The sequence below is a fragment of the Sceloporus occidentalis genome, unplaced genomic scaffold, assembly GCF_023333645.1.
Source record: "Sceloporus occidentalis isolate IW3139 unplaced genomic scaffold, rSceOcc1.0.p SCAF_14, whole genome shotgun sequence".
NCBI classification, from domain to species: domain Eukaryota; kingdom Metazoa; phylum Chordata; class Lepidosauria; order Squamata; family Phrynosomatidae; genus Sceloporus; species Sceloporus occidentalis.
Window position 1 is genome coordinate 3589239 of NW_028316994.1, and position 18958 is coordinate 3608196.

The 18958-nt window shown below is 41.2% G+C and overlaps 1 protein-coding gene across 1 annotated transcript; it reads left to right on the forward strand.

The window, feature by feature from the left end:
- The first annotated feature begins 11195 nt into the window (after window positions 1-11195).
- On the forward strand, window positions 11196-17935 carry IL27 (interleukin 27). The gene is made up of 5 exons (XM_089481301.1): window positions 11196-11273; window positions 14269-14465; window positions 15722-15820; window positions 17380-17544; window positions 17630-17935. The coding sequence occupies exons 1-5, from the start codon at window positions 11261-11263 to the stop codon at window positions 17867-17869; spliced, it is 714 nt and encodes a 237-aa protein (XP_089337427.1). The 5' UTR covers window positions 11196-11260; the 3' UTR covers window positions 17870-17935.
- The last annotated feature ends 1023 nt before the right edge of the window (window positions 17936-18958 follow it).

The following is an 18958-nucleotide window of genomic DNA, read 5'->3' on the forward strand; positions in this document are numbered from 1 at the left end:
TACAGCTGTTGCATAAGGGTCTCCTAAAGATAATATACCAGCTCAGCGCTGTGCAGCAAGGTAGTAGGGGCAGGGATTTATATTCTGTCAAGTATTATAAAAAATAGAAGTCATTTTTCAGACTTGGGAAAGTTATTTTTGGACCCTGACTCCCCAAGCCAGCATAGCCAGTGGCTGCTGGGATTTGGAGTACAAAAGTAACTTCCCCGATCTCTAAAAGGGGGGTTGAGGAGGGAGAGTAAGGGGGAAAGATTAGTTTTCCATCTGCACACTGAAAATGACTACAAAAGTCCAGACGTTGCAGTGCACCTGGCACACTGGTTGTGCATGATATGTCATACCAATTGTGCAATTCCTTCTTCAGTCCTACTTGCAGGGAGAACCCAGGAGCTCATCTTCCCACTCAGAGTGATGGTAAATTTTGCAGCAGGAGTTCAAGGGACTCTTCCATTTGCTCAGAAAGCAGCAGCTGGTTTAGGAAACCCAATTTAACCACAGAGGATTTCGTTTTCTGTTTCTCTATGAAAAGCCAGGTCTTGGGTGTTTTGATAGAGGCTGCAGTGTGACTCACCCTTCAACTTAATCCTTCCCTCTAAGGCAATGGCTTACCAGCAAGGTGGAATAGGGACCGTCCCCTGCTGAGCTTACTGTGCTGTATTCACAAATGTTCCTTCCAAATTGTATTGCTAGGGGAAGTGCAAGGAGGGGCAGCCAAAATGGACAAGAGGCTGGTACAAATCTCCAGTGAGAAAAGATTTAAATGTTTGGAACTTTTTAGTACAGGTTGATTTTTCCTTGAACGAAATGCTTGGGACCAGAAGTGTTTTGCATTTTTGTTGTTGTTTTTGGATGTTGGAATATACAGTGAGCCCTCCACATTTGCTGGGGTTAGGGACATAGGATCCCATGAAAGTGCGAAAATTAAAAAACCACTACTGGGGCAAGACAACACCTCTCTAGGAATCTTTACGTCCCCCAGTGCAATGCTATGGCCAACATCTGCCAGACGTTGACCATAGAATAATGCCGGAGGATCCACAAATGCCTAGAGAAGTGTTTTTTCTAGTAATTCTCCATCCTTCAACACAATTCTACAATCAACATCTGGCAGAATTGTGCTGTTGGAGAGATTCCTAAAGAGAACATTAATCAAATTCTCAAATGTCAAAGCACAGATCTGGAAAGCCAACTGTATTTGCATATACCTAATAAGAGAGATGGGACCCGAGTCTAAGTATGAATTTCATTTGTTTCATATACACTTTATAAACATAGCATGAAAGTAATTGTATACATAACATTTTAAATAATTTTGTGCATGAAACAAAGTTTGTGTACACAGTAGCATCGCCAAGATCACCTGATGCAGGGGTGTGTGGATTGTCCCCAGCCACCAACCCCATCCACTGATGAAGGGTCACTTCTGTAGCCTCCAGAGAGACTGTTTGAGGTCTTGTCTGGCTGTTGGGCAAATGGGAAAGGCAAGTGACGTCTGTTCTTGTTCACCCAGTAGCCACACTAGTTCCTCTGTGTATACCACCCCACGAGTGTACAACCCACTCTGGAGTGTCACCCGGCGCAGTCCACACCCCCTAATAATATATCTGTGTGACACTAAACCATCAAAAAGCAAAGATGTCACTATCTCTGCCACCCAATTTTGGATTTCGGAATTCTGAATAAGGGAAATTCAGCCTGTATAGAAAAAAAAGAAAAAGAAGCAAATACAGTGGGCCTTTGGTATCTGCTGGGGTTTGATTCCAGGACCCCTGTGGATAACAAAATCTGTGGATGTTCAAGTCCCATCAAATACAATGGATAGTAAAATGGTGTCCCATATATAAAACAGCAAAATCAAGGTTTGCTTTATGGAATATATATATATATATAGAGAGAGAGAGTGCCATGGATGCTTTAATCCTTGGATAATCTGTGTATACTGAGGGTCAACTATAATATGAGCACATATTAGAGAACTGTAAAAATTAGACAGATCCATGGATGATAGGTTATGTATCCCTTCCAGTATTACAGGGTGTGTTCCTTGGTATACCTTCCTTGCTGGGAAGTGTGATTTGGAGAGCATTGTTATTTATGTCTTGCTGGTGAACTTCCCACAGGGATTTCCTTGTTGGACTAGACAGGCATCTGGTCAACATCTGGGGCAGTATGTTTTTACTCATTCTACTGCAGCTGCCAGACGTTCCCGATTGATGCATTCTGGAAATTGTTTCCCCCAAATGTTAGTTTTCCCAAGCTTTCATTTAGGGCTCCTCTGTCTGGGCTTTTCTTACATTCTTATAGGTGGGGATTATAAACAAAGACCACCAAGGCTGCATCCACACTGCAGAAATAATCTGGTTTGACACCACTTTAACTCCCATGGCTGGGTGTGATGGAATTCTGAAAAATTGTCATTTTGTGAGACATTTAGCCTTCTCTGTCAGAGAGTTCTGGTGCCAGGACAAACTTCAATACTCAGAATTCCATACCGTAGAGCCATGGCAGTTAAAGGGGTGTCAAACTGGATTACTTCTGCAGTGTAGATGCAGCCCAAGTAGCAACTTTCACAGTGTTGAAAGGAAGGAAAAGTAGCACAGAGGCAACCAGCTCCTGTTACCTTCCAGGTACCAGTGACTCAGCCAAAACTGAGGAGCTGAGCCTGCTGCCCATGACTCAGCAGTGTGTGAAGCAGCAGCAACAACAGCCACCCCCAGGTTTCTGCCATTGGTTCCTGGGATTTTCCACTAACATTACAGTGGTACCCTGGGATACGAATGCGCCGCCTTACGAAATTTCCGGGTTACGAAAAAAATCAATGTAATTAAATGTTTCCGGGTTACGAAGGTTATTCCGGGTTACGAAAAATTTTTTGGTGCTTTTCGGCGCGATTTCTCACGAAATCGCGGCTTTCGCTATTAAAGCCTATGGGCTTTTCGGCTAGCGAAAGTTTCCGGGTTACGAAAGCGGCGGCGGAACGAATTAATTTCGTAACCCGGGGTACCACTGTACTTAGTCAAAATCCCCTCTGCTGTCTTTTCTTGTGCTCACATATTGCATCCATAATATGTTCCCTGCTAAATGCAGCACTTCCAAGGGTGCGTTTACACCATACCTGCACAACTTGGCAGTCGTAGGATTGCCTTAAGCCAGGACCTCCAAACAGGGACAAATGTAGGACAACATATTCAAATGTAGGACATGTTTTTTTATAAAAATGGAGGACACGCGAAAAAATTTGATGATTTTTTAAAAAATGTTAATCTAAATGCATGTTTCTAAGGCATGATCAAAATGGAGGACATTTTGGCATTATTCCTAGACAGATGGCAGAAATGGACTTCCCTTTCTGGCCATATTTATATATTTAATAATAAAAATAATGAAAAATAAATAAAAATCAAGACAGGGGTGTATATATTTAATAATAAAAATAATTAAAAAATAAATAAAAAACAAGATGGGTGTATATATTTAATAATAAAAATAATGAAAAAAGCAATAATAAAAATTAATAAAATAAAAAACAAGAAATAATAAAAATTAATAAAATAAAAACAAGAAATAATTAAAATTAATGAAATAAAATATAAAACAAGCAATAATAAAATTAATAAAATAAAATAAGTATTTTATATTTTTAAAAATTAATTAAAAAAACCCAAGGCAGACCTAATGACCACTGACTCACCTTTCCTCCTTCTGCTCCCCCCTCCTCCTCCTCCTCTTTAGGCTCGCGCGCACGTGCGCGCAGGGAAGCAGGGCCCGGGCGGTGCACGCTGAGGAGCCCGTCCCCTTTGGCCAGCTGGTCAATGGCTGGCTGGCCAAAGCAGGGGACGAGCTCCTGCTTTAGAGCCCCTTGCGCGCGCGGATGGGAAAGCCCTGGTGCAGGAGGTGCGGCGGTAGCAGTGGCAGCACTGCTGCCGCTGAGAAGGAGGAGGAAGACAGAGCCGGAGGAGGAGGTGGGTTGGCGCTGCCCACCAGTCAAGGAAAGGAAGGAGGAGGTGGCTTGGCACCACGGCCAGCCGCATTAGCGGCAGCGGCAATGGCTGCAGGAGCGGGCCCCGGACTGGGACAAATGCATGGCTGGGGGCCAAACCGGGCCAGGACTGGGAGGGGCCCCCAAAAGCGGGATTTTCCCGGCGGCCACTGGGATATGGCATCCCTAGGTAGGGACCAGAATTAAAACAGGGTAAACTTCAACAGGCTGCAGATAGGTTTTTAGCAGCTCAGTTTCCAAGTAAATGTATAATTAATGATTAAACTATTTTATAAGCTATTATAGCTTAATCATTAATCATTTAATAATTGTTAACTAATTATAATGTTTATATTATTTTCTCCTCCTTCTCTGCCTGGCCCTCTCCTTAGAAGAAGATTGAGCAGTGGAGAAGTTTTGCAGAGCAAGCATTCGTCCATCCTCTGCCGCTGTCTATGGAATCCTGGGATTTGTAGTTTTACCAGTTATTTACCCTTTTCTGCCCAAGAGTGCTGGTACATCTTGAAACTACAAGCCCCAGGGTTCTGTAGGCTGGAGCCATGGCAGTTAAAGTGTGAAACTGCATTGACTGCTACAGCGTCAGTGCATCCCGCAGTGTCTATTCTGCACTATGATTCATAATAGCGTATTTTAAATGTGTTTAATCTTTTTGTTAAAGGAAAAACACTTCACCATCACACCTATAAAAACTGAAGGGTGCACAAAACAAAGAAAAGGGTGCATGGAGTCAAAATTCTGAACAGCATTGCTAAAATATCCATGGAGATGTTTCCATTTTCAAATAATACATGAAATATATGGCAGCAGAAACACAAGGAAGATGTAATCCTGCTTTGTGGCAGATGCTATTCCAGCACCACTCCTAATAAGGTCCTGGTCTGATGCCTTCACATCATTTCTGACTTATGGTATGGCAAGCCTATCACGGGGGTTTCTTGGCAAGATTTGTTCAGAGGGGGTTTGCCACTGCCATCCCCTGAGGCTGAGAGATTGTGACTTGTCCAAGGTTACCCAGTGGGTTTCCATGGCTGAATGAAGACGGATGCCCAAAACAAAATGCACCCCTAGAAAAGGCAAGAAGGCCTATGGACTGCTTGCCAGTCCCAAGGCCTCCTAATTTTATGAGGAAGTCATTACCTCCCCAGAAAAATTCCCCAAATACTCCCCAGGGAAAGTGGAAGGTAATTTTGGCACCTCACTTCTTCCCCCCTCAGGCCCAGGGGGAAGCCTTTTCCTTTTGGGGGGTGGGTGGGAGATCTTTCTTGGACCTAAAATGGTCAAGAGAGGAACCATAGATGTAAAATTGCTCCCCACACCACCAGGGAGTATTGGAGGGTAAAAGCACATTGGGGGATAGGTTGACCATACATACTATTTTAAATGGGACAGTACTGATTTAAAAAAAAAATATTTCCAGACCATGCTGTTATTTTAATATAAATGTCAGTTTTCCCCTGTTTTTAAGAAAAATGCCCTGTTATGCTGCGAAAATAGTTTGAAGATCCCTGTTTGTAACTGTGGTGTAAAAAAACCCAAAATTGTGTCATGGAGTTTGGGTTTTACGGTAAGGTGTTAAAAGACTGAAGCTTGCTGTGTAAGATTACTTCATCAGAGAAATATTCATGGTACGATTGTGGTGAAACCCTCTACGTCTCCCTAAATTTTTATATGAGTTCTGACACTGAAGATTAATTGTTAGCTCAATATGTTCATGTAATAAAACATTTGTATTCATCTTACTTTTTCAAGAGTACAGAATATTACATAACCCCATCCCGTTTTTGCCATCTCAATGTCCCATTTCTGTTTCAAGGAAATATGTAAACTTTCCTCATTGAGGAGTTGGTTCAGTCTCTTTATCCAAGAAACAGTAGCTTTTAAAATAACACTCTCAAGTGATATCACCAAAACCACAGTGACAATTGCATTTGCACATCAGCTGACTCAGCACAATGGCATTCTTGTTGTGTTGTGAATCAGCAGAGAGTAAGAACTGGAAGTTGGTTTTCTTGCAGTTTTCCCAACTGAGAGGCCTTAGCCACCACACTACAGAAGTTCTGTTTGTTGTTTTTGTGTGCCTTCAAGTTTTTGTTTTTGTTTTTTGCAACTTATGGTGATGCTATTCTTGGGTTTTGTTAAGAGGAGGTTTGAGAGAATGAGTAGCCAAAGTTCACCCAGTGGGGTTCCATGGCCAAACGGGGATCCAAACTTTCCTCTTCATAGTCATCGTCCCATGCTCAAACCACTACGCCACAGAAAGGTGTGTAAGTAACCACTAAGAATACACAGAAAATGAGAAAATCCAACATCAGCTTGGATTGTCATGTATCTCTTATCAAGAAGAGCTGGCATGAATGGAAACACAGTCATTCAAGACCTGAGAAATCAAGGTTTATAATTCCACTTTAACCACCATGGATCCATCCTATGAAATCCTTAGTGGGTGAAGATTTAATTTCTTTACATGTTTTTGAATGCCTCCAGGGTTTATTTGTATCAGTTATTCACATAGCTGACGATCCAAATGTTTCAGAAAAACTTGCAAAAAACCTGAGATTGATTAAGTGGGGGTTTTGGCAGCCCTCCTCGACTTAATCAGAGGCATCTGAAATGCACATGAACATCAAAGATTCAAACCACATTCTACCCGGATTATTTTCACTGTCTGAATAACCCTCAAGTCTCGTGCCACCTTGAGCAAATCTCACACCCTCCTGTCTGAGAACCCACCCCACCATTTGAGAACCACTGTTGAAAAGGGCACCATTTTTCTATGCCATTGTATATAATGGGACCTCAGCCAATACCCACTGTACCTCTCCCTAAATTGCAAATCCAAGTATTCCATAGGATGGAGCCAAAGCAGTTATAATTGTGTAATGTGAAAGAGACTTTAGTCTCATGGAAGTTGCAGAATTCAAAATGGGTTCATGCATAAGGATTTCTGTACTGCTGTATATTGTACAGTGTATATTACCTTGTACCTTGGGTGTTCTTCTGAAAGAGACCTACTGTATATACTCATGCATAAGTCTAGAAATTTAGGTTAAAAAATTGACCCAAAAAACCTAAGTCAACTTATCCACAAAAGAAGGAACCCATCCCCTGGTGAAAGGCAAGAGTACAATCTGTCCTGGAAGCAATGAACCCCTCTGCTCTCTCATCCATCCAGCCTTAAGAGTGAGCACAAAGATTTATGTCTGCTGGAATTTTGGAAGTTTTTTGACATTGTTTTGCTTTGCTTCATCCTTTAGATCCCTTGTTATATGCTCCTAAGTTTTACCCTCAACTCATCCAAGAATCAAAATCCATAATTTTGGCACCCAAACCTGCCCTCAATTTATACATGAGGTTGACTTATAGTCGAGTATATATGGTACTTTAATATTTCCAGATTCTTGTCAAAGAGCCGCCTTGCTCTCAGAATTTCTCTTTCTTTCCATTGTGGCCAGAGAACACGCACATAAACACGTCAAACCTTCATCTGTTTTTTGGCTTTCTATATTTGCAACACCTCTCTCTAGTCAGGAAATGTATTTGCAAAACCTCTTCAGCAGAGTGACCATAGCTGAATGAGAGATTGTATACTTTGCCATTTTGCATGCTTGGGGTTCTCGGTTTAAATCATGTCCTTTAAAGCCATAAAGAACTAGGAAGGATAAGCAATTGCAGGCCACTCCACAGTGTTGCTCCTGATGTGACCAACACTGCAATGTTGCTCCTGGTGTGCCAGAAGTGACATAACATCATGTCCAGTTTGCTTCTCTGTGTGTGGGAAAATCAGGGTGTAGTGGCGGGGAAGGAGACCCAAACTGGCATATTTTTGTGGCAGGTTGTCCAAAAAGATGGGCATAAAAAGGGGGGGGGGGAGGTGCATGGGGTTTTAGCAGAACCAAAACTGGAGCCCATGAGTGCATGCACTTTCCCTACTCCAGAAGTAGAAAATTGAGGGATGACACCATTTAACACACAGCAGACAGTACTGGGGTAAACCAATAGTCTAATTTGAGCAAAAACATCTGTGTGGAGCAGAGATAGTAGTAAGCACGTTCTTATACCCTGTGTTCTGTAGAAAGATTGCTGAGAACAGTTACTCTCACCTCTGTTAACAGCCTTTGCTGGAAACTCTTTTGTAAATATTGTTTCTTCTTACCTTAAAGACTGAGCTCCCTTCATTTCTGAATGGGTGGCCAAATTTGTTTGAAATCTGTACAGATTAGGAATGGGAACAGCAAAGACCTCAATTCTTAAAAAAAATACGTAACTGTATAAATTTGCTGTCTGTTCCTTTTGAACTTCTGAAACCAACTGGGTGACCTTAGGCTCTCAGCCTCAGGGAAAGAAAATGGCAAATTGCCTGTGACCAAATCTTGCCAAGAAAAATCCATGATAGTTTTGTTGCTGTTAAGTCAGAAATGACTTGAAGGCACACAACAACAGTACAACGTTACAACGTTGTTGCTGCTGTGTGCCTTAAATTGTTTCCAATTTATCGCAACCCTAAGGCACATCTATCATGGGATCTTCCTGGCAAGATTTGTTCGGAGGTTTGCTGAGAGCATATGATCTGCCCAAGGTCAACCAGTGGGTTTTATGGCCAAATGGGGAATTGAACCCTGGTCCCCAGAGTCTTAGTCCAACACTCAAGCTACTACATCACACTGGCTCCCTCCAACATTTCACAAATTGAAAACCAAGATACATGTGGCCAAGCAACATCAGAATGTGGCCAATATTGATGCCTCCCCAAGGGACATGTGGTCCGTTGCCCAGTACACTTAAGCCGATGCAGCACACAAGGATGGAGGATTCAGAACCTTTTATGCACATCCTGTACAAAGAGGATGCTTAGCGATCATTCACAAAGCTTGTCATGATTCAGGTCTTACAATTCATACTTAAAACTCCTCAATAACATGGTGTTACTGCCTGGTTTTCCACTGCCAAGTTGGCAACTCATAATTGCTTGAAATCCAGCATATGTGCCCTGTACTCACCTTGTATTGCTCTGGGGTCAGCAGCATTACGACCCTTATCTTTTGCACATAGCCAGCATACACTGAGTAACACATTAACAGCTCAAATTCCTTCTTTTGCTTTTATCAAATTTGGCAAAAGTTATTAATGAGAAAGAACAGATAAGCAGAAGGGGCTGCACTTGAATCACCCCAGATAAGTAGGAGAGGCTGCAAGATTCCAGCCCTTCCTCTCATCTCCTTTCTGCTGCTCTGCTGTGTTAACTGAGTGTAAACTACTCTTGCATTTTGAACTCAGTTTGCAGCAACTGATGTGAGCTGAGGACAACCAGGAAAAGTGAGAGCAAGAGAAGCAAACTGTCACATTTTAAAAGCAGGTGAGAAGTGGGAAGTCATAGAATTAATTGGGACTGTTTCTGACAAATCAGGATTGCTGGAGGGTGTGATAGTATATTTCTTGGGCCATGACTGCAATAAACAACATTGGTAGTCTGTGGGGTTACTCAGATGGTGAAAATAATCTAGAATGTGGGTTAAATCTTTATTGTTCACCTGAATTTCGAATGCACCTAAGTCAGTTTGCTCAGGCTGCAAAAAACAAACAAACAAACAAACAAACTTAACCCCTGAGGTTATGTAAAAGATTCACATTGTCAGCTGTGTGACTAACCAATGCAAATAGACCTGAGATAAACTGGGATAAAACTCTGCATGCCTTGAATGGATTTCAAATACATCTGGATCATCGGCTCCATCTTCATTTGAGAGATGACATCTACGAGCAACAGAACTCGCAAAGATGTGGTTCCTATTAAAAAAAATGTGAACAACAAAACCAGAATGTGTGAGATTATTCAGATAGTCGCACTAAAAAGAACAATGTCTGAATAACCCCTAATTTAGTATGAGGCAGCTAGTTTGAACCATTCTCTGCAGCCGGAGCATCCACAAGAGGGATAATGCAATGCTGCTGTAACATTTTTGTCTTAGAACTTTATTGCACCCGTTTCCCCCCCCTTACGGGCACGGGAAGAGGATGCTTGTGTGTGTGTGTGTGCGATCAGCCAAAAATGGATTTTATCGCATGCCAAAGTGTCCTCCAGCGCCAAACCGTCCCTGTTCAGTGCTGAGGGGCATTAAATGTTCTGGTCAGAAGTTTTTCGACCGAGGAAAATGGCGCCCCTCAGCACGGAATGGGGATGGCTTGGCTCTGGGGAACCGAATGGGGTCTTTTGGAGGATGCTTTGGCGTGCGATAAAATCCATTTTTGGTTGGTTGCGCGCACACACGAGCATCCTCTTCCCATACCCATAATGGGGGGGGGGGGGAAATGGGTGCGATAAAGTTCTTAGATGTTAGCTCTGGGTATTCAGCAGTACTTTCCTCTTTCCAGTATCTCAATTCTGGCTGTATCTTTTATAAGGTTCCTGCAGGTTGAAGGATTAAAAACCCAGTCATATGTAAGAAAGCAAAATCAATGGAACAGCAAGTGGGGCTGCTATAGTTTAATTGTCTTATTTAAGTATTCATCCTTCACAGGATGTGCTTTTATACAGAGGTTGGACATTCATCTGCTGGAGATGCTATGTTCAAGTGACCTCCAAGGTCACTCCTGACATTCTCTTATTATCCAACAACAGGAAAAGGTGAACAATTTAAGGCAGGCTCTTGCCTCAAATAGAGGTAGCCATGATAAATCAAGAGCCAAATAGAACAATTGTCATATATTCAATATGTTATGGAGCGTGCCCAAGAGAGGAAACTTTCTATTCCTTTGTCCCAAACATTGCAGTGCATGCAGATTATACTAGTCTTTGTTTTGAAAGAAATAAGCAAAGATGAGAAGAGGGAGGCGAGAGAGGGAGATGAAAACAGATACCATAGTTAAAGTATATGATCACTGGAAAAGCCCAGGCAGAGAGAAGGAGTAAAGATATGGGGGCATCCCATGTCATGTGACTACTAGAGAACCCTTTTTACCAATGTTAAAGTGGTTTCCTTATTCCTCGGAGAAAAAGAGGAAGATGCAGGAGCTGATCTAATGCTCTGCTTCCGCCCCGAAACCGAGCAGTAGATATCACTGGGGAGGAAGGGTTTTGCCCCAGAAACCAGATTGTTTCGAATCGATAAGTAAAGTTAGAATTGCATTAATGTGGAAGATTTTGGATTATCAGAAAATGAAACCCATGCTACATAAAAGGACCATCAAGATGGACCATGAAGCCAGAGGTTGTCTTTTTGGACAGGCAAGCAGAGACTTCACTAAGCAGAGAACTTCAAGAATATGCATCTGTGTGGTAAGAGAAGAGCAAATATTCACTGTCTTTTTGTTTATAGGGTTCCTCACTTTTGAAGGGTGTTTATTGGGATGTCATGGCTTGCAAGCAGAAGACAGTAAAGCACTGGCTGACTTAGTCATGAAAAGATGATGCATGCCAGTAGGCTCTGTTCTCTGCCAGGTTAAGGCAGACCATCTTCAGGATTGGCTTTTATGGCATAAAGGACAGTCTTAATAGTATGCTCTGAAGGTAATGGATTGTATAACCTTGGCAAAGCAAAGCATGTTTTGGGTCTGCTGGCTTTCTTTGTTAGGAGTGAACTTAATTAATGAATGGTCTTATAGGGAGGGAAAGTCATGGTCTCCAACTGTCCCAATTTGGCAGGGACAGTGCAATTACAATCAGCCCATATCCACAGTTTTTTTTATCCATGGATTCAAACATCCACAGATTGAAAATATTCAAAAATATATAAATTCCACAATTTTGATTTTTGCCATTGTGTATAACAGCATTTCACTATGTCATTGTATTTAATGGGACTGAGCATCTACAGATGGAACCAAACCCCAGCGGATACCAAGGTCCCACTCTGATTCCCCATTTCTAAACCTTTTCATCTGTTTTTTAAAAAAACTTCTCAGTTTCTTTCTCCTCCTCCCATTTCTCCCCTTTGTCCTTACCTTCAGTTACTACTAGCTGAATAATTTAGCAGGAGGGAGAAGGAAGGAGAGGAGGAGTCTTGCCCTTCTGTTGGCTCCTGCAAAATCAACCTGCCACTGTGGCTATTAGTTTTGTGTGTTCTTCCTTATTAATTATAATCTTTGCCATCTTGACCATACTCCGTTGTTGCTTGGTCTCACAAATCCCCATTTTCATTTGTGAAATGTTGGTGGGTACAAGAGGCTCTTTTTCCTGGCTAATTCTCTTGAGTAGAGCAATGCACCTTTGCCCCCTAAATCTGATCCTGGCAGGAACCCTGCCCTGGAAGGAAAGGGGCTCTCCTTCTACACCGCTTGGAATTTCATTGAAGAATGGGTGAAACGTGGGTAATAAAAGTCAAAGCAACTTGGTTAATGTTTAGTTTATTAATTAGATCTTTGAAAACATAGTGGTGGAGGGGCAGTGGCATCACTAGGGGTGTGTGGCCTGCACCAGATGACACCTTAAGAAGGGTGACACCATTGCTCCTCAAACACCTGTATTTGGGCAGAAACATTATGGCTTTTCCCTGTATCTCTTTAAAAAGCTTTAAAAGATGGTGGGAGTGGGGTGAATCTCAGTGGGAGAAGAAAGAGGAGCCCCCAGAATTTTTAAAAAATTAAAATTTCAAAATTTTAATTTTTTTAAAAAAATTAAAATTTAAAATATTATTTTAATTAATTAATTAAAATATTAATTTTAATTTTTCTTTAAAAATATTACATTTTAACAAAATCTTTACTATGTATATGTAAGTACATTTAGGTTATGTGTATACATTGCAATTTGAAGGTATATTTTTAATTTTGCTAATTGTTTTTATCGCAGCTGTTAGTATTACATTCAGTGGTATATGGGGAATTATGATTTATGAGTAACATTAGTGCAAATAAGCATTACAAAGGCTTCTGTATGGTGTGAAATGGGAGGTGGTGACACCATGAGTTCCCGCACTGGGTGACACCAACCCTAGGGATGCCACTGTGGAGGGATATGTGTTAATCTTAAATCATGAAGAGCAAAATCGTTTGTTCATAATAACCATTATGGAACGTGCTTTGTGAAAGTGATTCTTAATTATAGTTATTTGTGGGTTTTTCGGGCTATGTGGCCATGTTCTATAAGAGTTTATTCCTGACGTTTCGCCAGCATCTGTGGCTGGCATCTTCAGAGATTCTTAACTCATTGTCATTGCTCATCATGCCGTTATATTATTGAATTATTCTAAAATGCGAGATTATTAAAAGTAAAGGACTAGAAACATTGAAGCAATAAGAAGAGTGAAGGAACACTTACATATAGCATCACTAGTGTTTTAATTATTAAGGCGATGGATTCAAGTTGTTGAATATTTTTAATGAACTGAGGGAAATTATTATTATTATTATTATTATTATTATTATTATTGATTGAATATTCAGTCCCTGGCTGTTATAGTTTACTATTGGAAGAGAATACTTTTGGATTTTGTGCATCAAGCACCAATAAGACCTGGATCATCTGTAGATAGTGCATAGACTGGCCCAAGAGTAATGGTTGAATGTCATGGCAGAACAGGGATATGAATCCAGTCATCCCCCAACAGTCTCCATCACTCTGGCCTCTTCGCAGAGGTTCTGGTCATCATCATTTCAGTCTTGTGGTTTATCTTCTCATGCATTATTTTCACGGCAACATTACTCCGCTTTGAAGATTGTGCAACCCTGGCCTATTAATATCCCAAATATGGATTTCTTTTACGGTAAACTTAAACTCCAGAACAAATGAAAATACAGTACCTCTCTGCATGGTGTTATTATCTCATCAAAATTCCCCTCAAATGGGATTCCCCATTGCAGATTGGGAGATTGTGATGGGCCTCCAAGTCAAAGCTTGGATAACTTGCATCCTACTGAGGTTCTGTAGCAGGAACTGTGAGCCAAATGTGTTTCTCTGACATTAGGGCAATCGGGTAATTTTTCATTCTTGGCTTACGTAGCCTCCAATATTTTACAGATGGAAACCAAGACACATATAGCCACAGATTCTTTATCCATGAATTCGACCATCCACAGCTTGAAGATATTTTTAAAATAAAGATTTTAAATTTAATTTTTTTTAAACTATCCAAAAAAGCAATTTTTGCCATTTTATACACCATTTTACGATGCCAAAACCATATGCCTCTGAGGAAGCAGACTGAAGTCTATGAAAACGCATGCTGCCAACTTCTTTATTTCTCTCAAAGGTGCTACAAGATCTCTCTACTTACTATGCCATTGTATTTAATGTGACTTGAGCATCCACAGTTTTTATCTGGGTCTCTTTCTAGGTACAGCCCTCCTCCTCCAGATTCTCTTCAGTGTTGACCTCCTTGTGACAGCAGTCCCAGCTGGACTCCATGGAGAGGAGTCATCCAGTCTCAAGAGCACCCCAGAATGGCGGGCAAATCTTCAGAAAGAATTGGGCAGCAGCTTAAAACTCTCTGGGCAACTTCTCCGTAAAACAAGAAACCTTAGATGTCTCTATGTAAGTCTGCTCTTGTTTCTAATGTGCTCCAGACACAATGATGCAGTCTTTGGGGATAGCAATGGCCTGATTTATGAAAGGAAAAGAATAAGCATATTACCAGTCCATGTTTTCTTGTTTGGGTCATCTACCCAATAATCATACAACTAAAACCTGTAGATGAGGAATGTGGGAAGCTTTTGCCATGTAAAATATAAAAGATAATATTTTGTTTTGATTTTGAAAATTCTGGATTCTTTAGAATGTGAAAATCAGACTTGATTATGTTGTGTTTTTTCTGAACCCCATGTGCATATTCTTCCCACTTTGCTTTTATATCAAGACTTCTGGGAAGGGAGTGTATGGAAATTCACATGGATTTTAAAACATTTTTCCCTAGAGGGTGCATTTATTTAGGTATTTTGCCAAAAGGTACATTTTGGTACGTTTGGTTTTCCCCATTGATGAATATATGTGTGTACCTTTGTCAATTGTGCAATTGTTTTATCCATTTCCATTTTAAAATGTGTGTGCTATTTTGGATGTACTGCATTCTTCTAAATGATTTGAAAAGCCTAGAAGTCTTGAAAATGTGGCAATATTGCCATGGGAGAATTATTTTGGCTGGATTGATGCTGGGAAAGGAAAGGGTACAATTTTGAGTAGGAATTGCTGCTGTGGAAAGGAGGACAAGCCACAGCTCAGATCTCCATGCATTTCTTCTTGCTGTTGTTATGTGCCGTCAAGTCTTTTCTGATTTATGGCGACCCTAAGGGTAACCTAAGGCAAACCTATCATGAGATTTTCTTGAAAAGAAAATTACCATCCTTTGAAGCTGAGAGAGTGTGACTTGCCCAAGGTCACTCAGTGGATTTACATGGCCAAACCAGGATTGGAACTCTGGTCATAATCCAGTGCCTAAACCACTACACAATGGTGGCTTTATTTTAAATAGTTAATCACTTAGGTCTAGAATACACTGTAGAACTTATCCAGTCAAAGACCAATTTAACTGCCCTGGCTTAGTTCTAAGGAATCCTGGGAATCGTAGTTTATTGTGGCACTAAAGCTCTTTGATAGAGAAGGCTAAAGGTCTCACAAAACTACAGTTCCTGAATTCCCTAGCATTGAGCCAGGGCAATTAAAGCTGTGTCAAACTGGATTATTTCTGCAATGTGTTTTGGACCTTAGTTCCCATTGTTGTTCTTAATGCACAGTATAGCTCTTGTTTGGAAAGTTGGCAACTTTTCATCATACATTACTTTCTCTTCTTTCAGGGCTCTGAATATCTGCCAGGAATCAGACTCACTCTTATACCACACTCACAGCTGCTTCCCTCACCCAGCCTTGATCTGCACACATGGATTAATCTTCCAGTAAGAATATTTATTTATTTAAAACAGTTGCAAGCAACCATCCTTTCAATAAAACATTATTCAGGCAGCTTACAGCCAAAACAAGGGGAAGAAGTAATGTCCAAAGTCACATTTATTAAAAGCATTGCCGAACAGATCAAAAGCTAAAAGCCACTGTCAAAATGCCATTGAAGACCTAAAGGTGGCAGTGGGAGACCAGCACCTGATGGTGAAAAGATGTCCAAGGTTGCATCTGATGATCCGCACTGCAGTAATACTCCAGTTTGATAATACTTTAACTGCCATGGCTCAGTGCTATGGAATTCTAGGAATTGTAATTTGTTGTGGCACCAGAGCTCTCTGACAGAGAAAGCAAAATGTCTCACAAAACTACAGTTCCCAGAATTCCATAACATTGAGCCATGGTAGTTAAAGTGGTGTCAAACTGGATTATTTCTGCAGTGCAGACGCAGTGCAAATTAGAACCAGGCAAGCTGATCCAGAGTGGGAGCTCCATACAGAGCACCATGGAAAAGGCCATTTGCCTCGATTACTAGGAGCTCAGGACTTCTAAAGGTGGGGAAACCAGAATGTGATCTCTGATACTGTCCAACATGGCATAATTTGTTCAGAGGAGGTTTGCCCTTGACTTCCTTTGAGGGTGAGAGACTGTGATTTGCCCCAGGTCATGCAGTGAATTTCCATCTGTGTTCAGGGATTCAAACTATAGTATCTCAGTGTCCTAGTCCAACACGCAAACCACCACACCATGCTGACACCCTCCTTATCCCTGCTTCAAAACAAAATAAAACAAAACAAAAACACCCAAGAATGTATGAAAACAGAAGGCAGATGGGGGGAAAAAACCCACAGTGAACTGTACTTGAGTTGTTAATTCCTCCATATGGTTCAGGAATGTTTCTACTGCCTTGTTGTTGTGTGCCTTCAAGTTGTTGCCAACTTATGGTGACCCAAACCTACCTTTCATTCAGAGAAGGTTTGTCTTTGTCTTCCTATGAGGCTGAGAAAGGATGACCTGTCCATGGTCACCCAATCGGTTTCCATGGCTAAGCCATAAAACCTGGTCTCCAGAGTCATAAAAACCCCTACACTACTGCCTTTGTCTCTGTGTGTCTTCAAGTCGTTTTCAACTTATAGGAACCCTAAGATGAATATATCCTAGGGTGTTCTTGGCACGATTTAGTCAGAGGAGGTTTGCTTTTGCCTTTTGCTGAGGCTGAGAGAGCGTGATTTGCTCAAGGTCACCGAATGGGTTTCCATGGCTGAGCGAGAATTCAAAATCTGGTCCAGCATTCAAACCACTATCCCATGCTGGCTCTCACACTACTGCCTTACTTTTTCAGTAAAGAGGAAGATGAGTAACTTGTCTATGTTAGAGACAGAAGATGCTAGATAATTGTATCTGTATGGACAATATTTGCATCCAAATGTTCTCCAGGGACCTTGGGAGCATTTTGATCATATTTCAGGATCCTGAACCAACACAGGTTAAGGAGATATCTTTTAAAAGAAACAAAAAACAAGACACTAACAGAATTACTTTGGTCCCTTTTTTCCAGGATGCCGAGCGCTTGTCCTACATTGCCGAGAAGCTCTCATTTTATCAGACATTGGTACAGCAGCTGAAGGACTATGAATCAGCCAAAGAGGGTTCCAGATTTGCTTCCCAGTTTGAAGATCTCAGCTGTAACCTCCGAGACCTAAGTCACCATGTGAGTTATCAGGTGGGTCTACTTTTAGGTCACGGATGGGAGAAGGGGCATCCTTTGGTTTCAGTAGCATGTCAACCATCTTTAATTCTCTCCATAGATTGCACTTTGGGAGCTGCCATCTGAAATCCAGCTAGAACCAACTCTGAAGCCTCCTCAGATCCTTCAGCATCAAAATCAGTGGCACAACGACAAAGAAGTGTACCTCATCTTGCGCTATCTTGAGAATTTCCTCTGTCGCATCACGCGGGACTTCGTGATGCTCAGAGCTAGAGTGGCAAAGGGGACTTTCCTTTCCAAGGATCCCAGATCTCACAAAACCCACTCTTTTTCATCCTAAACTCCTGTTCTAGGGAATGTTAGTATTCTGGCATCCAGATTGCTAAACCTTGTTTAGTAATTTATAAACGCTGTTTATTTATGAACATTATATTGCATATTTGAATAATCTAATTTATAACTATTTATTTATTTTCTACCAAAATATGCATTTTTAATTTATTTTGTGAATAAAGTGGTTTAGAAAAACACCACTGCTATGTTTATGTTTTTTTTAATAGTTCTTTCAGTTTTAACAATTGTGTACCGTAAGTAAAAGAGAAAGGAAAAGCAAAGCTAAAAATGCTCCAGAGGCAATCACTATTCTGGGGGTTTTGGATATATTTTGATATGATGCTTGTCAGGCTTGCTGGTCTAGAGGCCTGATCCTAGTTTGGACTTCTAGTTTGGATCCTGGTTTGGACTTGGATATAAACCAGTGGTTAGTGACAATTTGGCAACAGTTCTAAAGGAGCTTCCTCAGCTCAGTGGCAAAACAAATGTTTAGTAGGCAGACAATCCTGGATTCAGACCCTGCCATCTCCTAGTACATATGGGTGACTTTTAGAAAAAGGTTCCAACTTGATAAGAAAAAGAACTTGATAAGAATTTAAACTATTTTATCATTTTAGGATGGGGCAAAATAATCAGTTTTTAAAATTCTGAATTCTAAGCCTTGTGCCTTATCTTACCTGGCAACCCTAAAATAAGTGCAAGTATTGCAATAAATCTCTAGTGATTGCCTTCCATGGGAACTGAACCTAGTAGGGGTGGGAAGCATAGGGTGAATGCAAGAGTTGGTTGCAGAGGGAATTCTGGATATTTTTTTAGGGAGCACACTCAGTTTGTATAAGGCACTGTCTTTGCCTGCTGGGACTCACAATTGCCTGTGCTGAACACTGCAGCCTTAAATGCACAACACTCTTTCCTAACTGCACATAAGGGTGGAAGACCAGTCGCAGTGGGAAAACCCATGGCAAGGAGGCTGTATGTCACCAATGAGTTCCTCGTGAGGAATTCCTGATGAGCTTCCAGTCAGTGGGAGCAGGTGGCTTTCATGTCAGGTAGGCAGTGAGTCTGCTTCAGGTTTTAGTATAAACTTTAAAGAACC